The sequence below is a fragment of the Patagioenas fasciata genome, chromosome 1 (assembly GCF_037038585.1).
Source record: "Patagioenas fasciata isolate bPatFas1 chromosome 1, bPatFas1.hap1, whole genome shotgun sequence".
Classification (NCBI taxonomy): Eukaryota; Metazoa; Chordata; class Aves; order Columbiformes; family Columbidae; genus Patagioenas; species Patagioenas fasciata.
Genome location: NC_092520.1, coordinates 150,033,307 through 150,057,703, shown reverse-complemented (window position 1 = coordinate 150,057,703; position 24,397 = coordinate 150,033,307). Strand labels below are relative to the sequence as shown.

Here is a 24,397-nt window from a genome sequence, read left to right as displayed (position 1 = left end):
TTGTTGTTGGTGGTGGTGTTTGGTTTTTTTTAAAGTAAGTTCACCTACTTGCACATCTGCCAAGTTCACTAAAAGTAACAGTGCTCTTGCTCTGTCTCACTGAACATGAGAAACGAACTGATTCATTCTCTGCCATATACACAGAGAAACCTTCCCAGAAAAAAACAACAAAAAAACAACCAAACAAAAACAAAATTAAAAAATCAAAACAAAAAACCCCACAAACAAACAAACTCAAAAATCCCTGATAATCTTTATGCGACTAGTATATTGAAAAAACATGTTTTGTAAAAGGTAGGCCATCAACCCTAACATTTTGAGGAAAAACCCAGCAGTCATTTGTCAAAGGAGTGTTTGTTTCTAAACAAAAACAGACACTCCTGTTAGACACTTTTTAAATGGAAAGGTTAACATAAATAGTACACATACACTTCAAATCACCACAGAACACAGAAGCAACCTGATTATCTGTCATTTTTAGACACCATTCTGTTTCCCTTTCTTCTCTCCCATTCCTGCTAGATATGTCATCCAGACTACACTATTCACAAGTCTCTAAACAAAACCCAGAAACGTTCATCAGCTTCCAAGTTAACTTGTATACTACTGCAACTATACATCTCTTTTCATGAGATCCACTTGCTCCACAAGGAGCACATGAATAAGATGACAGAACACGCTCTACTCTATAACAGCTTATTTGCAAAAGCAGTTTTAACCGATGTCAGGTTTTGTTTCTTGTAATTCCCATAAATCTTGCTATCAGCATAAAAGATACATTTGCACCACCACAGCTTCATTGCTTTATATCTTCTTTCCCAAAAGAAAACAAGACCACAAAATGAAAAAGGTTGACTATTATTATAAAAATGCATGCATTCCAGCTAAATCTTTATTTACTAATATTTATGTATGCTCTGTGATACACCACTTGCTTATAAGGACTTTTCCTAAAGCTGTGGAGGTTGGTATCAACTCGAGGCAGAACATGAGGTGCTACCGATATTTCTAAAGGCCTTACACCTCATCTCACTTGTCAGACTAAAAAGGTTCTACTCACAGTATACTGAGTTAACCTGCTCACTACATTTTTGGGTGTACGAGCACCCTTTTTCAGGTTGCTGCATACCCATAGAAATTTTCCCGTCTTCCTCCACATATTGGGGTACATATTTCTTAACACTATCTGGACATCACATTTAAAGGTTTCCCAGGTACAGCAGAAGTCTTGGACACTGTTCAAGCACCTGTTCTCTCTGACAGCTTTAAGACCAGCAGCATTGAATTTGTTAAGGGATGATTAGCACATGGAGCAGATATGTTGTGGACTATCCTCAACTGCTGGTTCTTGCCTGGATTTACCAGGAATTGGACCCACATGGTCCCTTCCCTGTCCTACGTTCTTAACACTGACACATGTAGGCAGGCTGGGTAGATCCTGCAGGATTTGTTTTGCATAATGACTGGGAGATGATGATAATCTCTAAATTTAAAGCAGATATGAGATAACAAAAATCATCATGTGTCTTTTTTTCTTTATAAAAAAGTCCACAACACAAAAAGCAACAGGGGTCAGAAGATGAACATACACTTCCTAGCAATGAATGGATTAAAGTAACTCTCACTCTTCTAATTACCTGGAAGATTGAAGACATGTGGACATTAATTTTCTATCACTGTATCGCTATAGAGTTTACAGCCTGACTTTTCAGAGCATTCAGTCAGTGAATACCATGTGTTTGCATGCATGTTGGTTTCTCTGTTCACCCTAAGTGGCATGTGACCAACAACCAACTTCCCAATAGTGGAGTCAGTAAGAAACACAATCCCTAAAAGTGATAAAGATACTTCAAAAGCCCAGAAGCACTAGTGAATCCATGCAGACAGCTAGCCCATACTCTCCACAGGTAACAAAGCAAAGCATGCTCCATCTACAGAATTTCCATCACAATCCTGCCCTGACAACAGAGTTGCGTTAATGATGTTGACATAACCCACGTACTAGAAAACATCACTTTTCTTAAATCAACACGGGATTTTCTAGGATCTTGTGCTCTACCACTGCCATATGGCAGCCCACTGCACGCCACAGAGTTAACTCTTGGCTTAAACAGGCACTAATTGAAAGAAGCCTCATCACCCAGAGTGCTCTCATGGCAGGGGAGCCAGCAAGGTTCAGAAACACATATTGTTGTTTCTTGATTCTAGCAATCAGTCTCATTATTTAAAAAGCTGCATGCATGCATCCATACACTTCTGAGCATAACATACCTGGATAAAACAAACCAGACCTTCTAAACATACTACAAATTTCAAGAGGTTTAGCCAAGTAATTGTTGTAACAAACCTCTCGTACAAAAAAGGCTTTTGGGGGAACAGGCTTGAAAATAGGGAGGGGTGAGGGGAGAAGGGGTAACAATGGGAGAGCATCCTGCTTCACAAAATAAGGAATAATAGCAAGGAACTCACGCACTGGCTACAATAGCATGGTGAAGCATTTCTATTTATACAGCAACATAGATAACTGAGAAAGCGGCAGATCAGAAAAAAAAAAAAAGCAACAAAACACAAACTAGGTCTCTTTCACGGTCAAGATTTGCAACTCATTAAAAAGATACAAGACACATAAATACCAAACCTGCTTTTTTTGCCAGTCAGGCCATTAGCCAGATGTTAGAGATGAAAATTTATGTGAACTGATTCTCATAAAAGCTCGTGACAGGATCAAAGAAATAATGCTAAGACTTATGAAATACAAGATGCTTTAATATAGCCCAAGTAACAGAAACCCAGACTGAAGAAAACCTGTAACATCCTTACAGTGATTTGATTACACCTATATTTGTTTCTCCGAAAACATCAAGAAAGTTCAAATTAAATCAAACATAATGATAAACTTATGTTTTACCCAACAGATTTCAAACTTTTTTTCAAGTTGCAGCCCCTCTTGCAGCTTGATAGCATCAGACAATTGCAAATTTCTAGATGACATAGAAAAGTCACATCCTTGACTATTCAGGGAACTGCTGTTCTGTGATCAAGTTCTGAACTATGCTTTCAGAACTGAACTGCATTCAGTACAGCTGCCTCAATTATTTAATAACTAGTGGTTTAGTCAAATACTTGATTACTGGGCATGGGCACAGTAGTGATTTTTCTCTTTAAATCTTACTTCATATGGCTGTGAGGGTGCTGACTCATAAGTGACTCTGAATTGGGGCACACATCTGAGTTGCTGCAGTTTTCAGTACAAAATACAGTAATGTGTCAGGCTGTAGCTTGCAGTAGCTGAGGAGGAGACGTATGTTCAACCACCTACTGCTATAGATGCAGTAACCTCCGGGAGAAAAAGAGGGCAGGCAGCTGGTGAAGGTTACTGCTGTAGACATCCTAGCTGAACTGGCCATTGTTTAAGAATAACAACCCTGCAGTCAAACTAGACAACTTCTTTTTTTTTTTGTTACAACCTGTTGGATTTGGCATAACGTATTATCCAGCTACAACCACCCTGCATGCATCAGTGTGCCCCCAAAATGAGTTTGGATAAAGTGTTAAACATACACTGTTCTCTGGACCAATTCTATTTCTATCCATTTGCCTTCATTCTCTTGGCTTCTGTACTGTTTCCCCCACCGCCATCTCCATAAGTGTTTCTTTATGTGTTTTCTTCAGCTCTCCTAATCTCTCCCACTTTCATTGGGGTTTGTTTCACTTTAAACTATTTCACACCATGTCGGCATGAGCAACAACGTGAATTCCAATGTGCATGCAACATTCCATGTAAAATAAATGGTATATTTCATCATTAAGATTTAGAGCTCACAATACAAACGAGACAGATGTGGAAAAATGGTAATTCCTGACACATGCTTCAGGATGGCAGCAGATTCAGAAACAAAGCATCGTGTCAGCTAACACTTACTTTGTAGCAAATGTAATAGAATAAATGAAACGTGATCGTTCAGTGTTCATACGGAAAAAAATTTTAAAAAAGAAAAAAAATCCAACACCACCACAAGGTCTAGGTAGAAAGACACCGATCACCATTACCTCAGATGATGTGACTGAGACAACAAAAGCGAGCGCTTCCCAAGGACAGACTGAAGAAGTAGGGGCGGAAAAACCACAATACGGAACGCGAACGGCGAGACCACACGGAGCTCCTGGACCGGGCAAACCCAAACCCGAACCCGCCCCAGCGCCCCGCAGCCCGCCCCGCCACGGCCGCCAGTAGCGCCCGGCAGGACGCGGGCCCGCTCGCCTGCTGCCGCCGGGCAGGGTCATGTGGCCGTCCCCGCCGCTGTCCCCGCGGGCCGGCCAGCCGGACGGGGTCGGCCGGGGCTGGGCTGCCGCCGCCCAGCCCCCGGGCGGTGACAGCGTGCGCGGGGCCCGGTAGGGGCGAGGCCCCGCACCACCCCCCCGGCCGCGCCCGGGCGCCCCCTCTCTCCGGCCGACAGGACACGCAGCCCCCGAGGGAGCCCCCGCCGGACCTGGACCCACCTGAGCAGCAGCTCTCCAGCAACAGGCCCCGCCGCCGTTCGCCCCCTGCCCCGCCGCCGCAGCCCCTGCCCAGCCCGGCGACTGCCCGCAGCTACCGGCTCCCGGAGGCCCCGCCCCGCCCCTGGCTCCCCCCAGCGGCCGGTAAGAAACCTGACCCCCCCCCATCGCCCCGGTCTCCGAGCCCCCATACCGAGCGAGGCCCCTCACCTGCCTGTCAGTCCGTGGAGAGAGGGAGCGGGGAGCGGGCGGCGGCGCCCCAGCCAGGTCGGGTCGGCTCCGCACCCGCCGCCGCCGCCTCCTTCGCCTCTCGCGCGCGAGCTCCCCCACTCCCTCCCGCGCCCCCGGCGCGAGACATACAAGCCCCGCCCCTGCCGCCGCCGAAGCGTGACGCCCGGCAGACCCGCCCCGCTACGGGCCGCGCGGCGTCCCGCCCACGGCGCGCGCTCACAAGCCGGGGTTCCCTTTCCCTCCCCCTCCCTTCCCTTCGACCCGGGGGCGGGCTCCTCCGGGCACCGCTCCGCCTGCACCGCCCCTCCGCCAAAGTGGGCGTGGCCTTCGGCAGCCCCGGCGCTACGTCACCTCCTAGCACAGCCGCAGGAAGTTTGACTCCTTTCCCATGCCGTAGCTGCCGTTCCGAGCGCTCCTCCCGTCTTTCCCTTTCTCCTCCCCGGGCGGGAACTCCGAAGTGCTGCTGGAACACGGAGACGGGCCCCTCAGCCCAGGTACTGCGGCCGGCGGCCCACGGCCGCAGGGCCAGCTGGGCGGGAAGCGCACCCTTCCCCTCTCCCGGTGGCGGCGGGGCCGTAGCCGGGAGCAGACACGGCCCCTCCGGGTGGGCGCAGCGCGCGCGAGGGGCGGGGCCTTCCTTAGGGACCCGCGCGCCGGGGAAAACGGTCGGCTGCGCCGGGGTGGGGCCGCCTTCGGACTCTTGGGTGCCCCGGTACGGCGGTTGTTTTCCTGCCGACTCCCCCGCTCCTCGGGGGGTGCTCCCCAGCTGCCTCGGTGGCAAGGCGCCGGCTCCCCTTGCCGTGGAGTTGCGGCGTGTGGAGCCCCGGCCGAATGAGCGGGCGGCGGCTGGGGCTGCGGGACGCGGCGCGGCTCTCCTCGGGTAATAAAATCACGGAATGTTAGGGACTGGAAGGGACCTGAAAAGATCATCTAGTCCAATCCCCCTGTCGGAGATTGAACACCTAGATGAGGCTACACAGGAAGGCGTCCAGGCGGGTTTTGAATGTCTCCAGAGAAGGAGACTCCACAGCCCCCCTGGGCAGCCTGTTCCAGTGCTCTGTTACCCTCACCGTGAAGAAGTTCCTTCTCATATTTAAGTGAAACCTCCTGTGTTCCAGTTTGTATCCATTGCCCCTTGTCCTATCATTGGTTGTCACTGAGAAGAGCCTGGCTTCATCCTCATAACACTCACCCTTTACGTATTTATAAACATTAATGAGTAACAAACCCCTCTGAGCCCACAGGGTTCCCACAAAGGTGGTTCTGAGGCTGGCACCTGCACCACGGGCAAACTTGGGTTTCCCTGGTAGATGCTCCTTCCAGCGTGCTGTGCCTGAGCCTTCACCCAGGCAGACAGAGCAAATTATTATTCAGAAATCTTTCTAGTTTGATTTTTGGTGACTTCAGGGTGTAAGTAGCCAAACCCAACACTGACTTCCTTAGCCATATTCCCAGGCTCACTGAAGTGACAGGTTATACTAACTTGTATAGATCTGTAAGACTTCTGAAAGATGATACAGTTACTGACATGTAACTCTTCTGTGAGGACAGGCTAAGAGAGTTGGGGTTGTTCTGCCTGGAGAAGAGAAGGCTGCAGGGAGACCTAACTGTGGCCTTTCAGTACTTAAAAGGGACTGAGAAGAAAGATGGGGACAGACTTTTTAGCCCAACCTGTTACGACAGGACAAGGGGTAATGGTTTTAAACTAAAGGAGGGGAGATTCAGGCTGGACATGAGGAAGAAATTTTTTACAAAGAGGGTGGTGAAATACTGGCCCAGGTTGCCCAGAGAGGTGGTAGATGCCCCATCCCTGGAGACATTTAAGGCCAGGCTGGATGGGGCTCTAAGCAACTTGATCTAGTTGAAGATGTCCCTGCTCATGGCAGTGGGGTTGGACTGGATGACATTGGAAGGTCCCTTCCAGCCCAAACTATTTTATGATTCTGTGCAAATTGTCACTATTTCAATTAATATCTTGTTGCAAAAAATACAATAATTTATACCTCTCACAATAGCTGACATACATAGAGGTCCCAATAGCCTGAACTTCCTTTTCATCTGTAGAAGCACAGAATCCATTTAAAATTATTTTTCTGAAGAATAATATAGTGCAGGTAAATCTGTACTATTAAACCTACAAGCCCTTCTGTGAAGCCTAAAGCATCCCAAAAAGGGATATTTTGTATTACTGTCTAAGAAGAAAGAAAGATGAAAATAGATACAGGCTTGCCCATACCTGAAGTTTTCTGTCAAATTCAAATATAAATGGTTTTCAATTTAAAAATAAATAGTGTCAACCTGGGGCAAAACAGAAAAACAGAGAGCTTTAGATTTTTCTGGTAATGTATAATAGTTAGTGTGTTAGGTTAATAAGGCCTTGCTGCCAGAAGTGTCATCTGTGCCTGTAATCACAATGTTTTTTATGATATGCAGTTTGACAGATCTCCCACAGCTCCTACAGAATTCAGGTGTTTTAGGTTCCAGCCTGGATTAATTTCTTGTCTAGTAACTGCATTTGGCAAAACTACAGGCTTTCTACAGTTACAATTGGACAGGCAGCCTTTAAGTGCCAAACCATTACTCGAGTTAAAAAGCCTGCTCTTTTTATCTTGCAATGACTAAAGTGGCTCATACATAAATGATGTGGTTATAAATCAGCCTGATAGGCTTTTAGAAACAAGTACCCACATAAATATTTTACGATATTTGAGTAATATTTGTGCCAGTTCTGGTCTCCAGAACAAGCTCTTTTCCTTTTATTCTGTCTGCAGATGTGAAACTAGTTGTTCAAGGGTGCATTGTTCATTTTTTGTTTGTTTGTTTTTGTGTTTTGTTTTGTTTTTTTTTTTTTAATCTGTGAGGTGTTACCGTTTCACACCTGGGAAAGAGCTCATTTTCCAGACAAGTTGTTTCTCATTTTTCTTCAGTTCTACCCCTCGGTGCAATAAAACAGAGCACCTCTTACTACAACCCTTGCTCATTTGTTGTTGTGGCAATTTTTTTTATAACATCATTGAAAGATTATTTGTGAAGCAGTACCAGTTGATACCTTTAATGAAACATTTTCTATACAAAATTGTGTATTGATGCAAAGAAATGAAGTAATCTGAGAAATTAAGTAGTAATTATATTCTTAAAAGCAAATTATTTCAAATTTAGCATTGTTTGGTATGATCTGTTTCATGAGGTGCTATTGATGCGTTTTTTAACTAATGAGATTTTGTAGCCCCTTTGTAAGGCAAAAGTGACAATGGATGCTGAATTTTAAAACAGTGAACAACATTGTGTAGGAGAGATGTAATTTACACATAACTGCTATAAAGGAACATGTTTGGAGGAGTAACCAGCAAAATTGCAGTCTAAAACACAGCAACATATGCATTAAACTATCTAATTTGGAATGGAGTTAGATGTGTAATTGCTGGGGAAGTAGGGTCCTAAAACAATCTTCAATAGATATATTGATGTTTGATGAATTTGTGGCAACTGTATAAAGGCTGTTATGACAGGAAACTCAGTATAATGTGTAAGGAGATGAGTTTCTCATCCTGTGTTCCAAAAATGCAGGAATTGACCAGGTAGGCTTGGTTTCAGGTGTTGGAGGTATTCAAACATTCTTAAATAGAAACATTCACCCACAAGTGCACTATGTTATTCTGCTAAGCTTGTGTAAAGATAAGGAAAAAGAACTTTATACTGTGTTCAATTAAGTGTTAATTAGTAAAAGGTGTAACCATAATTAGTGGGTTTTATTTTGTGCAGGAAGGATACCATCATCCTAGACCAGAGGCATCAAACTCATTTTTACCGGGGGCCACGCCAGCCTCGTGGTTGCCTTCAAAGGGCCCAATGTCATTTTAGAACTGTGTAAACACAGAAGTATTTACATTTATACAATCCTAAAATGACATTCGGCCCTTTGAAAGCAACCACGAGGCTGATGTGGCCCTCGGTGAAAATGAGTTAGACACCACTGTCCTAGACACACCAAAAGCAAACATAGTACTGCCTGATAAATCTGACGGTTAAGTTTTGCTTTTGGAGCCATACATATAGATTCCACTGAAATAAGTGGGACTGTTTGAATTTATGTCAAATCTGACACGTGCCATAACCGAGGAGAAATTGTTATAGTGCTGTTTGTATGCCTTGAAAGCAAATATATTTAAACTACTGCAGATAACACCAACTTTCTATATTACACCTTTTTATTCTCTTGCTATAGCAAGTGGCCTGAATCAATACCAGTAAGATGCATCAGTGTGGTATTGGCAAGCATCAGTGGCCACCTTTAGTCCATGATAGTTACCCAGTTTCCTGACCTCCTCATACATTTCATTGTTTAACCTATAAAACACTGAATATCTTTTTGTTCTGTTGAAGCTAACAGAACATTACCTCAGTTTTCTCAAATCATTAAGGTTGTTTGCCTAGAGATATTATCAGATGTCAAAACTGAAGGGTTATATTGTATGCCATTTTCTCACATCGATTTCGTAATCTGGTTTCCACTCTTTGAAAACTGTGGTACAGGACAGACCTGCCTTGATTAAGAATTTCTGCCCCATTATACTTGAAAAATGTACATCTCAGCTCAGTGTTAGGTAAAACAGCCTTTGCATAACAGGTTAATCAACTTATAAAATAGTTCAGAGTTCCCAGATGAGAGAATACGCCGCAGAAATATAAAACTTTTAAAGTTTTTTGTATGTTTTGTTAGAGCAATATGAACCTTAGGTTAAATATGTGGTATTATCTTTAGTGCTTACTAAATCACTTGTTGCTACATGCATAGCTGTTTGCTCTGGATGGGCTCAGTGGAATTGCATTTGTTGAAAGAATGTTAAAGATTTTTACTCAGCAAACCAAAGCTTCACTATGAAAGAAACTTAAAATATAGAGAAGGATGAGATTGAATGAAAAGCCCTCCAAAAGTTCACAGTCTATGTTAAATTCATCTCTTATAGATGATGGTGTGATGCTACAATAATTTATTGAAACACCCATCTTCTAGCTGAGCGTTTCCCACTTTGTGGTATTTACATGATTCATGGTATGCAAACTATTTTGAAGTGATGCAAGACCGCCTGCTTCTACCTTATATGTGAAGAGAACCAGGGATTGACACTCCTAGCACAGGATTAAGGCACAGTGCAGGGTTCAAAAACCTAGTTTGTCAAGACAGAGGGGAAATGATAGGAAAAGAGATGATTTAGCACCAAAATCTCTTTTCTTGGGTAATGGACAATAGGGTAGAAAGGTGTGTGAGGAGGTGTTAATTTAGAAAATTAGAAGATACACATACTGTCACATAAGTTGAAGGTGTTGCTGCAGTAATTTGCAGCAGTAGTTGTACTTGAACAGATTAAATTCAGGCTTATCTGTTCTAGAAGATTAGTTTATTTCCTACATGGGAACTTGTGTAAACACCCAGATCTTTCTCAGCAGCTGCTCTATTCACTACTGCCATACAAATAAATACCTACTTCTAGAGGGCTGTTGAAAATCAGTACTTCATATCCAGTTTCTGAAAAAAGCCAATTTTCTGATTGTGTACCTAATTTGTTCAAATTTTAAGGTTTTGTGTTAACGACATTTAAAAGAAAACAAAAGCCAAAACCACCACCACCAATAACAACAACAACAACAACAAAAGAAAAAAATAAACAAAACACAAAAACAAACAAACAAACAAAAAAACACACCACAAAATCAAATTATGGCAGCAGTAAAAGCTGTTAAGATTCTTTTCCCGTTCTAGTCTATCAAGGTAATGTTTCAGAGCACAGTGCAACACCTGTACCCTTGTGTGTGTTTTTTTCTCAATGATAAGAAAACTGTCTGACAACATTACCAGCTAAACGGAAAATAATTCCCTGTAAATAACAAATAATGGTGGCAGGCACAGAGGTAATAACTTGTAACTCTTAGGTGTCTTTAAACTGATGATAAATTACTTTTATCATCCTGCATACAGAGCAAGTGTATTTGAACTTTAATTTTTTAGTTTTTCAAGATGGATTGAAAATGTGGCTTTTTAAATGCCATTTTACAAGCCAGGCAGTTTCCTCACACTGTCTTGGCCCTGGAGGGTGTTTGAGGCTCTTTTGTACTCTCATCAATAGAGTATCTGCTTCAGTATTAATGTTTCATGCAAGTTAAAATGTTGTGGGGATGGGGGGCAGTGAGGGAACAATATTCTCCTGAGCAATGGAAGCTCTTTGGCTTGCCTAGCTCCTGGCTCTGGTGTTGAGGTGGATTTATGACTCCATTTGCAAAATTAACTTTTCTCTCTTCCAAACTCCTTCTCTAATCATTTTGAAATTGATGTTCAGACAATTGCTTTGAGATGCAAGGCTTTTGCTGTGCTGCACTTCACGGGATTGAAAAAAAAAAAACCCACAAAAAACGCCATGTTGCTCTACTAGAAAGTTTGGTTTAAACCAGGCTCATTACCAAAGCAAATTGTTCCTACAGGCAAAGCCTGAAATTAAACTGGCATCATCTGTCTCCTTCACATAAGCTGTAGAGTAACACATAATTTGAATACAAAGCACTGACATGTTTTAAAACTGTTTATTGCAAAGAAGCACAGTGCTAGTAGTCTCTAGTGGCACCTGATCTGTTGAGTTAGAACCATATGATGTGAAGCTGTTTTCAGTGGAATCCCACGTTTCCTCATTCTCATTTAGAATAAATTACTGTATCTTCTTCAAAGCTTCATTAACGATGTATCTCTTTAGAGAATTTAGACTGACATGGTGCATGCCATGTAAAAAGGGATTTAATACTGGTTTCAGTTAAAGCATTTTGTTTCCAAATGCCGTCCACCTATTGTGCATAAAGATTTGTGGCAAACTGGCAATAGGGCTATGTAAGCAAAGACACACATTTCATGCATTGTTTTTTTCCCGGGGGCTTTATAATAATTAAGATCTGATTGAGGCTGCTTAGAGTGGGCGAAAAAAGTCTGGTGCTGTTCAGACTTTGACTCCTTCTGCCACTCACTGCAGATGCTATTTTTTCCTCTGTAATTGTCTCCCTCAGGATGCAATGGACTCTGGTTAGCATGGGCAGCAGCTTGCTTAAATCACAAGTGTACGTCCTGGTAATATTAATTTCTACATATTCTCTTCCAAAATGAAATGGATTTATCACAAGTTGCAGGAACCTTTTGGTACATTCAAATGTATAAACACTGTACAATCGTACAACTTTTGGACTGGAGATGAATAATTATAGCCAATGAAAATTAAGGAGAATTTTAGCTATATTTTTATATAACTAAATAATAATAATACATAAATAAAAGTATATATATCGATATTTAATATTATATAATTTAGCATAATTACCAGTGCTCATATTTTCCCAGGAAACAGCTATTATCCTTTTTCTGAAAATTGTTTGCCAAGTTCTCATGAAACTTTGGCTTACTTGTTTAGGGACTAGAAAAACAACTTGTTTTAAAAAGTACTGAACCTGGAGTACAGTAGAAAAACATAATACTATCCAAGTTCTGACCGACTGTCAAATAACACTGTCTACTGTGAATTTTAGACTTTCTCAAATTGTTTTGACACCTCCAGCTGCCTTGTATGCGTATTGACTTGTCCTGTATTTGTATTGCACACAAAAGTCTTAGTGATAGACTCGTGCTTGAACTCAGCATTTCTGCAAATACAACAGAGCAGGGGTGTCCCCTTCTGATAAAGAAGATCGTCTCTGTGGGCTTAGACAAAAGTGCTGCTGCAGCTCTTTCGCACACAGGTCGTAGAAGCTCTGGGCAAGACCACTTCTCCTGGGGCAGTGGAGAGGTAACACAATACTGGGGAGCTGTTGGATGCTGGCTTGGAAAAGGGTGCCATCTACTGAATTATCAGTGCAACTTCTTAAAATTCTTCCAGGTTCTGTGTGTTTTTCAACTCTGCATAGTTTGTATGATACCATCGTAACACAAGACAGTATGATTACAGTCAAAACAGTAATCTAGATTAAAGTCTGGCAAGTCAGGGTATAGATAAATACAATTTTAGAAAGTTGCCTCTGCTTTTTATCAGTCAAAGTATTAATGCATCTTGAAAGCGATCTAGGAAGACAGTGCTGAAGAATCTGACAGAGAGAAGTATTTTGGTTTTCCTTACCTAGAAGGGTATAACACATTCACATTCAGAATAGAACAGAATTATAGAATCATTTTGGTTGGAAGAGACCCTTAAAATCGAGTCCAACCGTAACCTAACTCTAGCACTTATCCATGTCCCTAAATGCCACATCTACACGTTCTTTTAAACACTTCCAGGGATGGTGAGTCCACCACTTCCCTCGGCAGCCTGTTCCAATGCTTGATAATCCTTTCTGTGAGGAGATTTTTCCTGTTATCCAATCTGAACCTTCCCTGGCACAACTTGAGACCTATCCTTGTCCTATCTGAACGGAAAAAAACACACCATATAATTTGTAACCAGCTTAGAATAAAGACTCAAAACATTAGTTTTTTGTTCTTTTCTCTGATCTTACGCTGGATCCAGAGGCTGTTGAGTTATATTGGTTTACTTGCAAAGATAGTTTACTTCTTCTTTAAATAAAAGAATGGTTTCACTAATTTAAATTAATTTAGGCTCACCCTCGTTGGTTTTATGGACGGAAGACCAGAACAATGCTTCTGCTTCTAGGATGAAACCAGCCATTTCTGCCTAAATAGTGCAATGTATTTAAGAAGAAAAGTTTTGATGGTTCTTAAACAACATCAGAAAACAAATTTCCAGTTGGGGCTGCAGCAATTCCATGGAGTGGGAAGTATAATATTACTGTGATGTCCAACACGTTTATTACAGAATATTGTTGTTCTCACTGCAGAGTGGACTTCAACAGATTTTTGGCTTGTCTTCATACAGACTGTTGATTCTTTTGTCTTCAGTGTTTGTATTTTCTCTTATCTTTAGGGATGCCTGAAAGTCAAGGGAAAGACAGCGAAAGCCACATCAGCAGCACCAGTTCCAGCACTAGCGGTTCTGCTGCTTGCTTTGGACAGGTCAGTTCCTTTTGCCCAAGAGGGAAATAGAAGTTTTATGCTTTTACTTCTGGAAATCTGCTCTGCATATTTACTCTTGTTAAAGTTGGATACAGTAAGGCTGGAGACACATCCATTACTCTAGCTATGCTATACCTAATTGTACATTACATTTTCCTTGGTGAGATAGCCTGGGCATGTTTTGAGTTATAATAAATTGCCCTAGGTTCTTCACAAAAGGTTTTTAATTTTGTTCCTTAAAAATGGGGTTCATTCAATTCTCTCATTCCCAGATGGCCTGGATCATGCTTACACACATTCTCAGTACTGGTTCAGAAAAGTCAGCTACTCTCAGCTATTAAGGAATGATTTTTTAAAAATTAAAATAATTTGGGAAAAAGAAAAAGTATTTGGCCTGAACAGACTTTTTGGTGGTGAATTCTCTTCTCCTTGATAGACATTTATACATAGCTCCTGAATATGGCATAGGCACGTGCACTTTCCCTTTTTCCTTATGCCTTTTGGTTACAGGCTTGCATTTTTGTGTCAGAAAAAGACAAACTTATTCCTTGAAGTTTAAATAGAACCAAATACAAATTAGAGAGATTTCACAGGCATTGGAACTTCCATGGCGCACACTCTGAATTCTGTGTTCTGCTGAATGATAGGACAGCCAATGCATACATACACCACACTTATGATTTAGGTGATAAAACCTTTGTTCGGTTCTTCATCAGAGCATAGCGACACAAGCTTTTTAGTGCTTGAACCCTTAGATATGCATTTAGGCTTCTCTAACCTCTACAGATTTTAAATTCTATTTCTACTAAAACAAGGAGCAAAAGTTACAACATTAGGTTTTCAGTGATGGTGGAGTTATCCAAAGGACCTTCTCTGCATTAGTGGAATTTGCTGAGCACTCCTCAAGAAATTCCTATTTTGACTGCTTCCTTGAGCTGCTGTCTTCTCTGTCCTGATGCCATACGGTAGTAGAGTAAGGTTGGGGTTTTTAAATACAATTCTCTTGTTGGTCACAGAGATACTATATTTTATTTTTGAGTGGTAGAATACGAGCTTACATGTGTGTGTTCCTGGCAGCCTTGACTAGGGTTATGACTGCATTAAGATTTCAGTAGGATACTGGTAGTCCTGGCTCATCTTGGTTTTTCTGATGTAAGTGATGGTTAGGGGAAATGAAAAATAATTGCTACAGCTCAATAATTAATACTTGTATACATATACCTCAAGAGTAAGAGAAAAAAAAAAATTCAGTGCACAAATGTAACGTACACACACACCCCTGAGGTCTTTTCCTTGTCCGTTACATCCTGATTCTGAAAATGGATCATACGCCTCTTGGAAGGACTGTATGTGGAAAAATGGGATAAAGAAGCAATATTAAGAGAACAGGGGGAGCTCAAATAGTGAGAGGAGAAGATTTATCTTACCTTGTTTTTGTCAAGTATCAATACACAGCAAGTGAATACCAAGCTATCCAGCATGCTCTCCGTCAGAGACTGGGTCCAGAATATATCAGCAGTCGGCAAGCTGGAGGAGGACAAAAGGTATGAGAAAACATGCATAGATGTTTCAACTCAGAGTTTTTTCTGGGATAAAAAAGGTTACAATAACACTCAGACACATGGTGTGAACTGTGGGGTTGTCATATGTAGGGACAAGAGCTGGACTCAATGATCCTTGTGGGTCCCTTCCAACTCAGGGCATATTCTATGATTCAGTGCTTCGTCCTTTACAAGGGAATACTTATCTACTTGTGGAGCATTTAGATGTTTTTCTCACTTTTTCCCAGAACTGGAATATATGAAACATTATATAACATAGACTGCATTTTACCCTCTTCAGTGCCCACGAGCTCTGCCTTCCCTCAATTAAATATTTTTTGTTGTCAGTCATGTTAACACCCCATCACAGTTGCTGGAAGAGGGTCAACCTAAAGCTGCACCGTCATCCTTTTATTCACATTATCCAAACCTTGAACTTAGCTGGGCTTCCTCAGTGTAGGAAAAAGCAGGTATAGATGTGTGCACATGTGTATATATATTTATGTATCTACGCTTTTCTTTTCAGGTCTGTTACATTGAGGGTCACAAAGTGATCAGTCTGGCCAATGAAATGTTTGGCTTCAATGGCTGGGCTCATTCAGTCACTCAGCAGAATGTTGGTAAGTATCTCTTGAGGGTGAAGTATTTCCTGTTGTTTCACTGTGAGGCCCTGAAGGAAAAGTCTCTCTGGTAAGGACCAGGGTATCAATCCTAGAATTTGATCAAAGAACATGGGGAGAGGCATATGGAATTTCCAGGTCTCTTAGCTTTTGATAAGAATGAGAGAAATTGAATTATGGAGGACCTTCTGTTTTCTTTATAGATCTTGCGCTGGAATATGTCATAGTCATTTGTCTAAGTGTGTTTGAGATTATTCTTGAGCTATTCTAATAAAAGTTTTCTGCTCTCTATGGGAACACTCAGTGACTACAGTCAAGAGTAATTACAATTAAACTATTTAGCACTCGGCAGCCCTGACACAACTTTCATACTCACCTATAATTTTTATAGTCTAATAAATTAATATTCTCAATTAATATTCTCCTAATTTTTAGGGACCCATCTTTTCCTGCAGATTCTTCTTCTAGCCAATACCTAGTTCTGAGATTTTTTTTACAGTAGAAAGCTTTGGAAAAATTCTTCTTCAAGAAAATAGTATTCAGGTGATCTTAAAGCTTCCATATCGATAGCTGCAGATCTGCTATGCTTAGACTGAACATGGTTGTTGAATTATATCAACAAAGCGGTGTAAATGTACCTCCTTCCTTCCCCCCTGCCTTCAGAAATCTTTTCTTGCCTCAGGCTGGTAGACTCTAGACATAAAGCAAGTTACTTCATCAATTTCTGTCTATTCTGTACCGCTTCTTTTTTCCCACCTTTTCAGTCAAGAGAGGACTGACATCCTTCAAACATCTATCTTTTTTCAAATCATGCCATAACAAGTCATTCTTTAGAAACTGGGAGACAGAGGATTCTGTTACGTTTGGTTTAAAATTCCTGGGTAGAAAAGGGGCTTGCACCTCCAGCAGGTTAACAAAACAATCAAACAAATAAACCAGATGAGAAGAACTTTTGGACCCCAGAGTACAGTTACTTGAACTTCAAAGCATTTCGCTTCAGACGTATGTCACGTCAGACTTGCAAGACTGGCAACTAGAGTGCCCTGTGTATATTACATAGCACTTCTTTTGCTGTAAAATAAGGTAGATTAGAGCTGCTGGATTGGGAGTTGTGTTGCAACCTGTTAAGCTTTAGGCAGTCTGTCCTCTATAAAGCATTGTGCAAAATTTCACAAACCAGAGACTTCTAGTATATAATGGGAGATTACTTCAATAGAAAACAGTTTGTCTTTCCATTACTGGTTTTGTAAATTGATACTTCAAACCTTTCCTTCCCACTGAAAAAAAATATTATGCTTTGAAAATCTAGCATATGTAGCTGAATGAGAAGTAACATTTACAACTTTTCCTTCTTTCATATGTTTAAGTTTATACATGTAGTAGCAGGGTGGGATTGTTTGGCAAGTCTAGCCACTAATAATCAGAAAGTATCACGTAACATGCCCAGAGCATATATACAAGTCAGCATTCTCAAACTAGAGTTCATGTTTTTTAAGTCACGCTCCATTTTATAGAAGATGATACGGCATCTTGGGCATATTCAGTAAGTATGGTCCAGGTTTCTGAGTATCCTCAAAGGACAAAATAATAGCTAAATGTGGCTCAGAAGTCTCTTGTATTATTTAAGGTGTTACTTTTCCCTCCACCAGACTTTGTTGACCTCAACAACGGCAGGTTCTATGTGGGAGTCTGTGCATTTGTGAAAGTTCAGCTTAAGGTAAGTGGATTTTTGTGTTTGCTCTGTCTATAGTTGAGCAATTGCCCAAAGCTATGGATAAAAGTTCATGCATAAGGTCAGACTGTGTTTCTCGAGCACTGTATTACACCAGCGAAACTAGTGATGTCCAAAACATTGACCTTGCTATAGAACAACCAGCTAAGAGCAAGTAATCAGGCTTAAGAGAGTACAGCATCTAGCAAGAAGTGCTGTATGTGCAGAAATTCCCTTATGCTTACTATTTTTAAAACCTTCCTGCAGGATGGCTCATACCATGAAGACGTGGGGTATGGAGTCAGTGAAGGCCTAAAGTCTAAGGCCTTGTCCCTAGAAAAGGCACGAAAGGAGGCAGTGACAGATGGACTGAAGAGGGCACTCAAGTAAGTGAAGATCAGTACTTGTTTGTTTTCAGAAGTGAAGTGAGAATTAAGTGTTATTTTCAGTCACAGCGATCTCTCTTGTTTCTCAGGTGCTTTGGGAACGCTCTTGGAAACTGCATCCTGGACAAAGACTACCTACGAGCTGTGAATAAACTTCCGCGTCAGGTACAGCACGTGGGCTGTTAGAGCAGGGATTCCTAGATATGCCTGCTGCTCCTGGCCCTTCAGATTAAAAGGATTATAAATAACGATATCAGTGCATCTCAACCCTGAATGTTCCCAGCCATAAGGCCAATAGCCTTTGCCTGCTAGTTTGTGTGAACTGTTTGTTACAGAGCTCTTCCCTGACATTTTACTACAACTACTCTAAATTTTGACTGTTTGCAGCAGGGTTACTATGGTGAAGAAATAGCACCCTGCTCAAGATGTCACGTGACATTTATGGCCATGTTATCCAAGTCTCTCTGTTCAGTGCCAGTAACGTGTACATCTGTGTTCACAGCAGTTTAAATGTTAGCACAGAAAGCACTAAACTGTTCAAACTAGTTCAGTCTAGGCACCATTTTCTCCATGTGCTGCAGTCTTAAGACTGTTTAGGCTTTGTCAGTTGTAGCAACTCAGTTCGTCGCTCTCATCTGGCCATGTCTGCTTTAAATGTGCAGCAGCAGTGGTACCAGTGTCAAGTCATATATTCATCACAGAGGTGAAATGGAAGGCCTTGGAAGAATAACCTGTCAAGGCTGCGTGTATGTTCTTTCCTGTGTACTTTTGCCCTCTATAAGGCAAAAGCCAGAACGAATCTCTCAGTTTCTTCTCCTTGTCAGTGGTAGCAAAATCCCATTTGCTATTACTAATTTTTTAAATCATACTTGACATATTCCTCTTATTACTGGACTTTTTCAGGAATCAGAAAAAAAAAAGGATGAGAAAAAGCTGCATACAGTGACACAATTGCCAATTGCTGTAATAGGTCATAAAACCAGAAGCTGCGAGCAGGGCAGAGGAACAGGCGGACAGTACATCTATTATCTGTGTAACCTACCCTAAAGCAGGTACAGCTCCTCTGGGTGTTCCTGCAAAATCAGGACTATTTCATTTAGTCCTGAAGTCTCTCAAGCTGACAGCCTATATGTCAACCACTGGGCAGCAGGAAGAAGGATCTTTCTTTAGACTTTAGAGAGCTCTGGTAGAAAATAGGACGTTCTTCCATGAGAAAGGCTGCCTCCTTCAAATAATTTTTTTAATATGCCTGGCCCAGGATATCATAGAAACAATACCAAGTCGACAACATACCAAAGCTGCTTGTTGTGATTGGACCTTTCACTTAATTTTAAGCCAAATCCATACAGTAGTGATGTCAGTATATGCAGTGATAGTTATTTTGTCCTTCAACTAACCCATGTTTGAACTCTACCAGGCCCTAATACACATCACAGCTAGATGGAAAATGAACTCAGCGTGGTCCCTGTAACAAAATTTACAGTCCTCCTGTATTTCACCCTGTCACCGTTTACTGGAGGGTGACAATAAACCATGGCAGATGCTCTGTTAACCCCCCATCCCCCATCCCCAGCCCTCCCCATCAAGGAAAGGCAATAGGAGGAAAAGAGAGAGAGAGAGACTTGCAAGTTGGAAAAAGTTAAAAATGCTTTACTAATGCTACCAATAAAATAGAGAAAATAATACAAAATATACAAAACCAATCTTGAATTTCCCAGGCAGTGCAGTGAAGGAGCCGGCAGCGGTGGCTGCAGGGCAGGCACCCACAAGTCCTGGGCTAAACGCGTTGGTACCTGAATATTGCAACTGAATTATGACAGCAGGATGTACCTGACTTGACTACTGGAAGATGAGGAATAACATTAGGATGATCTACACTCCAATTAATTTGTTTTAAATAGCTGACACAATACTACTGGCTCTTGAATGTATGAAGTACAGCTGATGTGTACTTGAACACTTTCCTTCCCATAATATGATTCTTATCCTTACTGAACAGCAAGAAATCACATTACATCTTGCTTTGCTTTTCAGACTCCTTACTTCCTTAGCTTTCAGTGTACAAAGGAAGAGCTGCGGTTACTTTTACTCTGTGAAGCACTAGGTCAAACAGTGAAACTTTTGAGGTAACCAACACCATGGAGAAACGCCTCTTGAGGAGGTCTTTGGTCTAGACAGAGACAAGAAACTGTGATGTACATCTTCATCAGTGACAACCACACTTTAACCCCGTTCTTTTATAATTTATAAGTATGCTGTGATGTACCACCGCGGTTTTCATAGTATTGGAGTTGTCCTGGCTATTACTGAGGTTGCACCTCACGAACCAATATTAATCTTGTTGGCTCCTGAAGTGTACCAGCTGGGAGCAGGAGGCTCCTAGGCAGTCTCCTACCTTGCTCTTTGGGGAAAAAGTAAGCTTTGTACAACTGCTGAGCCATGGAGTTTCATAGTAAAGTTGCCTTCATTATAACTAGGATTTACCAGACCTCTGCTAGTCAGGCTAGAGCTGTGAGGCAGTTTTACCTGGCTAACTTAGCCTGTGGGAGCAGACCCAAGGTGACACCTTGCCAGGCAAAGGTGGCACAGATCTCTGCTTTGCCGGGGTTCTTGTCTATTAGCAGCATTGCCACAAATTGGTAAAATCACAGAGCCAAACCACCTCGTCTTTAATAAAAAGAGAATGGTGCGCCTTCCTCGGTGACCTCATGATTGCAGAGCTGTGTGAAGGTCTGCCATGCCTTTTTACACAAGCATGAAAATGGAACGGGCAAAACACACTCAGCAACAGACTCGTGAGACTGTCTGAGCAGCTGCAGAATTCTGCATCGATCCTCTGCATCTGTAATCATTTGCAGGGAGCGCAGTACCGAGAGACATGGGCTGCCTGCCCTGCAGCACTGAACTATTGCACTAACACAAAGCTGCATGAATTCAGTGATTAACTAACTGAATGAGTTTGTACTGAAAATGCATTTCCATTTCCTAACTTGCCATTCCACTTAGAGCAAACAAACTAGATTTTTTCAACAATACCATATAGAAAAAGCCTGTGCATATTTTATTAACTCAATGAAGGAAATTTCTCAATGCTTTTCCTTTTTTATCTTTCCTTTACCAGACACCCCCTGAGTTAGATTTGGTCAAAGCTAAAAGAGAGGACTATGAGCCTGAAATTGAGAAAGCAAGATACAATAGCTGTTTGGAAAGGCAGAAAGCAGGAGGGAGACAACACTGTGAGATGGCACCTACTTGTGAGCCTGGTCAGACAGAGGCTGCTGTAGTGATTGTGGATCAGAAGCAGCCCAATAGTTCCAGGTGAGACTGCTATTAGAAGTTTATTTTATAACCTGTATTAGAAGTTACTGTACTTTTTAAAACATGTGAACAGCCCAATTTGGAAGATGCCATAAAATGCAAGTCTAAGGGATTTTTCTTGATATAATTGTTTATGTTTTTGGGGTTTTTTTCTTCATAAAATGTCATTTCTGAAATCCTGTTTAACTTTGTTCTTACTTGGGGTGAGGGGCAGAAGTACAGACTCCTTAGCCATTGAGTGTGATGCCACTTACCAGCGTAAATTGCGACAGAAGCAGCTACAGCAGCAGTTCCGGGAACAGATGGAGAAAAAGCATCAGGCTCCAGTAATTACTCCTGGCAGCAAACATGGTAAGACTTGGCATTAAAAATTGTCAGTTTCAAGGACAGCTACTGGCAGGCGTGTGTTACCCTCCATACAGGAGCCCGGCCAGTTGCATTTTTTTTTGTACTGTTCTCTTGGCACACCTGTGAGACCAGAGCAAGGAGGATCATTGTACTTTTTCCTCCTAATGTTCTTGAAGTGTCAGGAATATCAGCTTTAAAACTGCATCATTAAAACTGCAACTGCCCAATGACCCCAAAGCTCCATGCAGCACAGTGGCTGTTGAGAGTACCATTAACATGCTGCACCCAAGCTGAGGCCGCAGCACTTCCCTGAGGTGGTTGCAACCACGTTGCATTAGCTACTGATATGTTGCTCTTTACTCATGGGGAAGCTGGGACAGCTATATGGTAGGCAGGAACTTGGGGGTGGTGTACACTGGCTAAAAAACAGTTTAAAGCAGTGCAGTTGCTCTTACTGGCCATCATCAGGTACAGAATCTCACCGTTCCACATACTGCTACCAAAATATAACCAGCTCTTGGAAAAAAAGAAGGTACCTGTTGGCAGCTGCTGCTTATTTCAGACTCATGCTCTGTTAAAAAGGAGCAGAAGTGTTCTTCTGTATTCCAATATTAATCTCTTCTTCTGTTACCTCCATCCAGCCACATCCAATCCTCCTGTAAAACACAGCACTCCGACAGCAGAACAGCAGCAGCTGGCAATAGAAGAGGAGTTCTTTGCAGGTCAGCCAAAAAGTGATAATAGCCTGTTAAATCAGTAGCGTTTAAATCAGCTCCTCGGAACACAGCGTAAAAGTTCAAGTTCTGAAGAGCGTGAAATAATGGAAGTGTGGGTATGAGTCTGACGGTCGCAATATGAACCTTGCTCAAGTGGCAGTGACATTATGTCCATCACTAGCAAGGGCTGGACACTGTGCTTTTTGGTAGAGTTGTCACACCTCCTCAGTAAACCATTTTCCTCAAGTGATATTGCACAGAAACAGAACATGTGTGGGGGTCAGGGGTGTCTTAACATAACCGTGGCTGTTTGGGTCACACACCACAGTGGCTGGACATGGTTTAAGTCCAGAGGACCAGGGGCAGTGCTGTTTCCCTGCTGTGCGCTGACAGAAAACATGCTTTACAATTTCAGTTTTGTGGTGGCCACCACTTGTAGGAAGAGAGCTGGCTCGACCTGGAGTTACCGTAGTACAATAGCGTCGTCTTTGTTTTGATCACCTTTGCGTTCGTTCTAGATGATCCTGAACTTTGGGACATTTCCTTGGAGACCATTGATCTTAAGATAATGGGTCACAAAGTGGCAGACCCAGCAGCTGGACACCGGACACCTGAAACACCCCGTGGACGTCATCAAATGACAACTCGTAACAGGACACCTTACAGAATGAATTACCACAAAGCTTCTGATCGACGTGCACAACTGCAGCCATCTCCTGCAATCGTGAGCAATGGCAGCTGTGCCAACCAGCATGGCCCAGGTATGTTCTACCAAAAAAAACAACCAAGTTCTGTCTTAACAGCTTTTGCCTTTGAAAGAAGTGCTGCTGGATTAGTAAATCAGAGTGGGAGAAACATTCCTCTTTCCTTGGACCTGGCTGCAGATGCTGTGATAGCGAGCTAGGAGAACTACCTGTTTTTTCCATCCAACTGTCCTATCAAAGAAGAGCTAGAAAAATAATTGAGGAGCACTTTTAGAAGCAGGAAAAAAGGTTTAAGAAACTTCCATTTCTCCCTGTCTCCCTGTTTGGCAGAGTGCAGCCCCTACAGGAGAAGTCAAAGCTTGAAGAAAAGGAGGCTGGAACCTACGTAGGACACCTGGTGGTGTCATTACCTCCAGACTGGATTACATCAGCAGACTGGAGTTGGCTGTTCGAATTATGTGAGGAAGTCTAACGCATTAATGGGTTTTCCTGTATGTGAAGCAACACAGAAGAGCGTAATACAGCCAACAAGAGCTTCATGTACTTCGAGGTTATTACATGTTTCAGATGAAAGAGCAATCATTTGTGCTTCTGCAGCACTAGACTTGTGGCTGTATTACAAGCTGATATTACACAAATGTTGCCTGAAATGGCAATAGAATATTTAAAATGAGATGCAATTTGTAGCATCTTTCTCCCTCAGTGTTGCATTTCAGCACACAGATTTTTCAGTAAAATGAGGAGGGGGGTGGGTAATGGTCAGATGACAAAGCCCAGGAGCTGTGGTCTTGTTCAGCGCAGCTGAGCGTGCAAAGCAGCAGCAGCCCCTGCTGCACAGCTCACCTGTTCACTCTGCAGCTGCGCAAACGGGGTCAGAGCCCGTTGTTCCTCCTCAGCTCATTCTGCAGCCCTGTGGGATTCCCTGCAGCAGCAGCAGGGTCAGGAGTGCGCTGAGGCTGCTGCACCTCGGGCAGGGTTTGCTTGGACCCTTTGTAAAATGAACGGGAGCCGAACGTTTGTTTTTAAACAAACTTCCAAAATAAAAATAAACATGAAATTTTGAAAAACTATCCACACTTGTAGCTGTTTGTGCCTCTATACCCTTCAAATCTTTACAACTCATTTCCTGTTTAACAAACTCAGAGAAGCAAACATATTCTGACCTTTTATGAGGAGGAAGCTCAAGAGGCTCCCACCACGTCTGTACAGCTTTGCATTCTCTTGAATCTGGGCAACGGAAAACTGCAAGTGGGTTTTAAACGTCTGAGCAAAGCAACAGCTGTTCTTTCCA

The 24,397-nt window shown here is 42.2% G+C and overlaps 2 protein-coding genes across 24 annotated transcripts in view; one reads left to right on the top strand and one right to left on the bottom strand.

Annotated features, from left to right (window-relative positions):
* The window catches only part of ERC1 (ELKS/RAB6-interacting/CAST family member 1), a 295,118-nt gene extending 290,260 nt beyond the window's left edge, over positions 1 to 4,858 (bottom strand). For 16 of the 18 annotated variants that reach the window (XR_011742041.1, XM_065859918.2, XM_065859923.2 and 13 more), the window contains exon 1: positions 4,708 to 4,858. The gene's annotated coding sequence lies outside the window, so the exon portion shown is untranslated. Of the gene's footprint in view, positions 1 to 4,500; positions 4,583 to 4,707 lie in introns of those variants that run through there. The other 2 variants (XM_071817514.1, XM_071817518.1) reach the window with 2 other exon arrangements.
* On the top strand, positions 4,459 to 24,176 carry RAD52 (RAD52 homolog, DNA repair protein). 6 transcript variants are annotated; one of them, XM_071817586.1, is made up of 12 exons: positions 5,286 to 5,608; positions 13,674 to 13,762; positions 15,205 to 15,306; positions 15,830 to 15,923; positions 17,573 to 17,640; positions 17,902 to 18,020; positions 18,110 to 18,185; positions 21,142 to 21,338; positions 21,547 to 21,689; positions 22,328 to 22,408; positions 22,921 to 23,163; positions 23,437 to 24,176. In XM_071817586.1, exons 1-12 carry the CDS (start codon positions 5,560 to 5,562, stop codon positions 23,493 to 23,495), a joined length of 1,320 nt encoding a protein of 439 aa, XP_071673687.1. In that variant the 5' UTR covers positions 5,286 to 5,559; the 3' UTR covers positions 23,496 to 24,176. The 6 variants fall into 6 exon arrangements, with proteins under 6 accessions (XP_071673684.1, XP_071673676.1, XP_071673669.1 ...); XM_071817588.1 differs by having other exon boundaries at positions 5,290 to 5,608; positions 21,553 to 21,689; XM_071817583.1 differs by lacking the exon at positions 5,286 to 5,608 and adding an exon at positions 4,459 to 4,641 and having other exon boundaries at positions 22,921 to 24,176.
* The last annotated feature ends 221 nt before the right edge of the window (positions 24,177 to 24,397 follow it).

Coding starts and splice junctions, on each gene's coding strand:
- RAD52 (XM_071817568.1), top strand. CDS start 5,560: ATGAGCGGGCGGCGGCTGGGGCTGCGGGACGCGGCGCGGCTCTCCTCG. Junction 5,609..13,673: donor CGCGGCGCGGCTCTCCTCGG/GTAATAAAATCA, acceptor TCTTATCTTTAG/GGATGCCTGAAAGTCAAGGG. Junction 17,641..17,901: donor TTGTGAAAGTTCAGCTTAAG/GTAAGTGGATTT, acceptor ACCTTCCTGCAG/GATGGCTCATACCATGAAGA.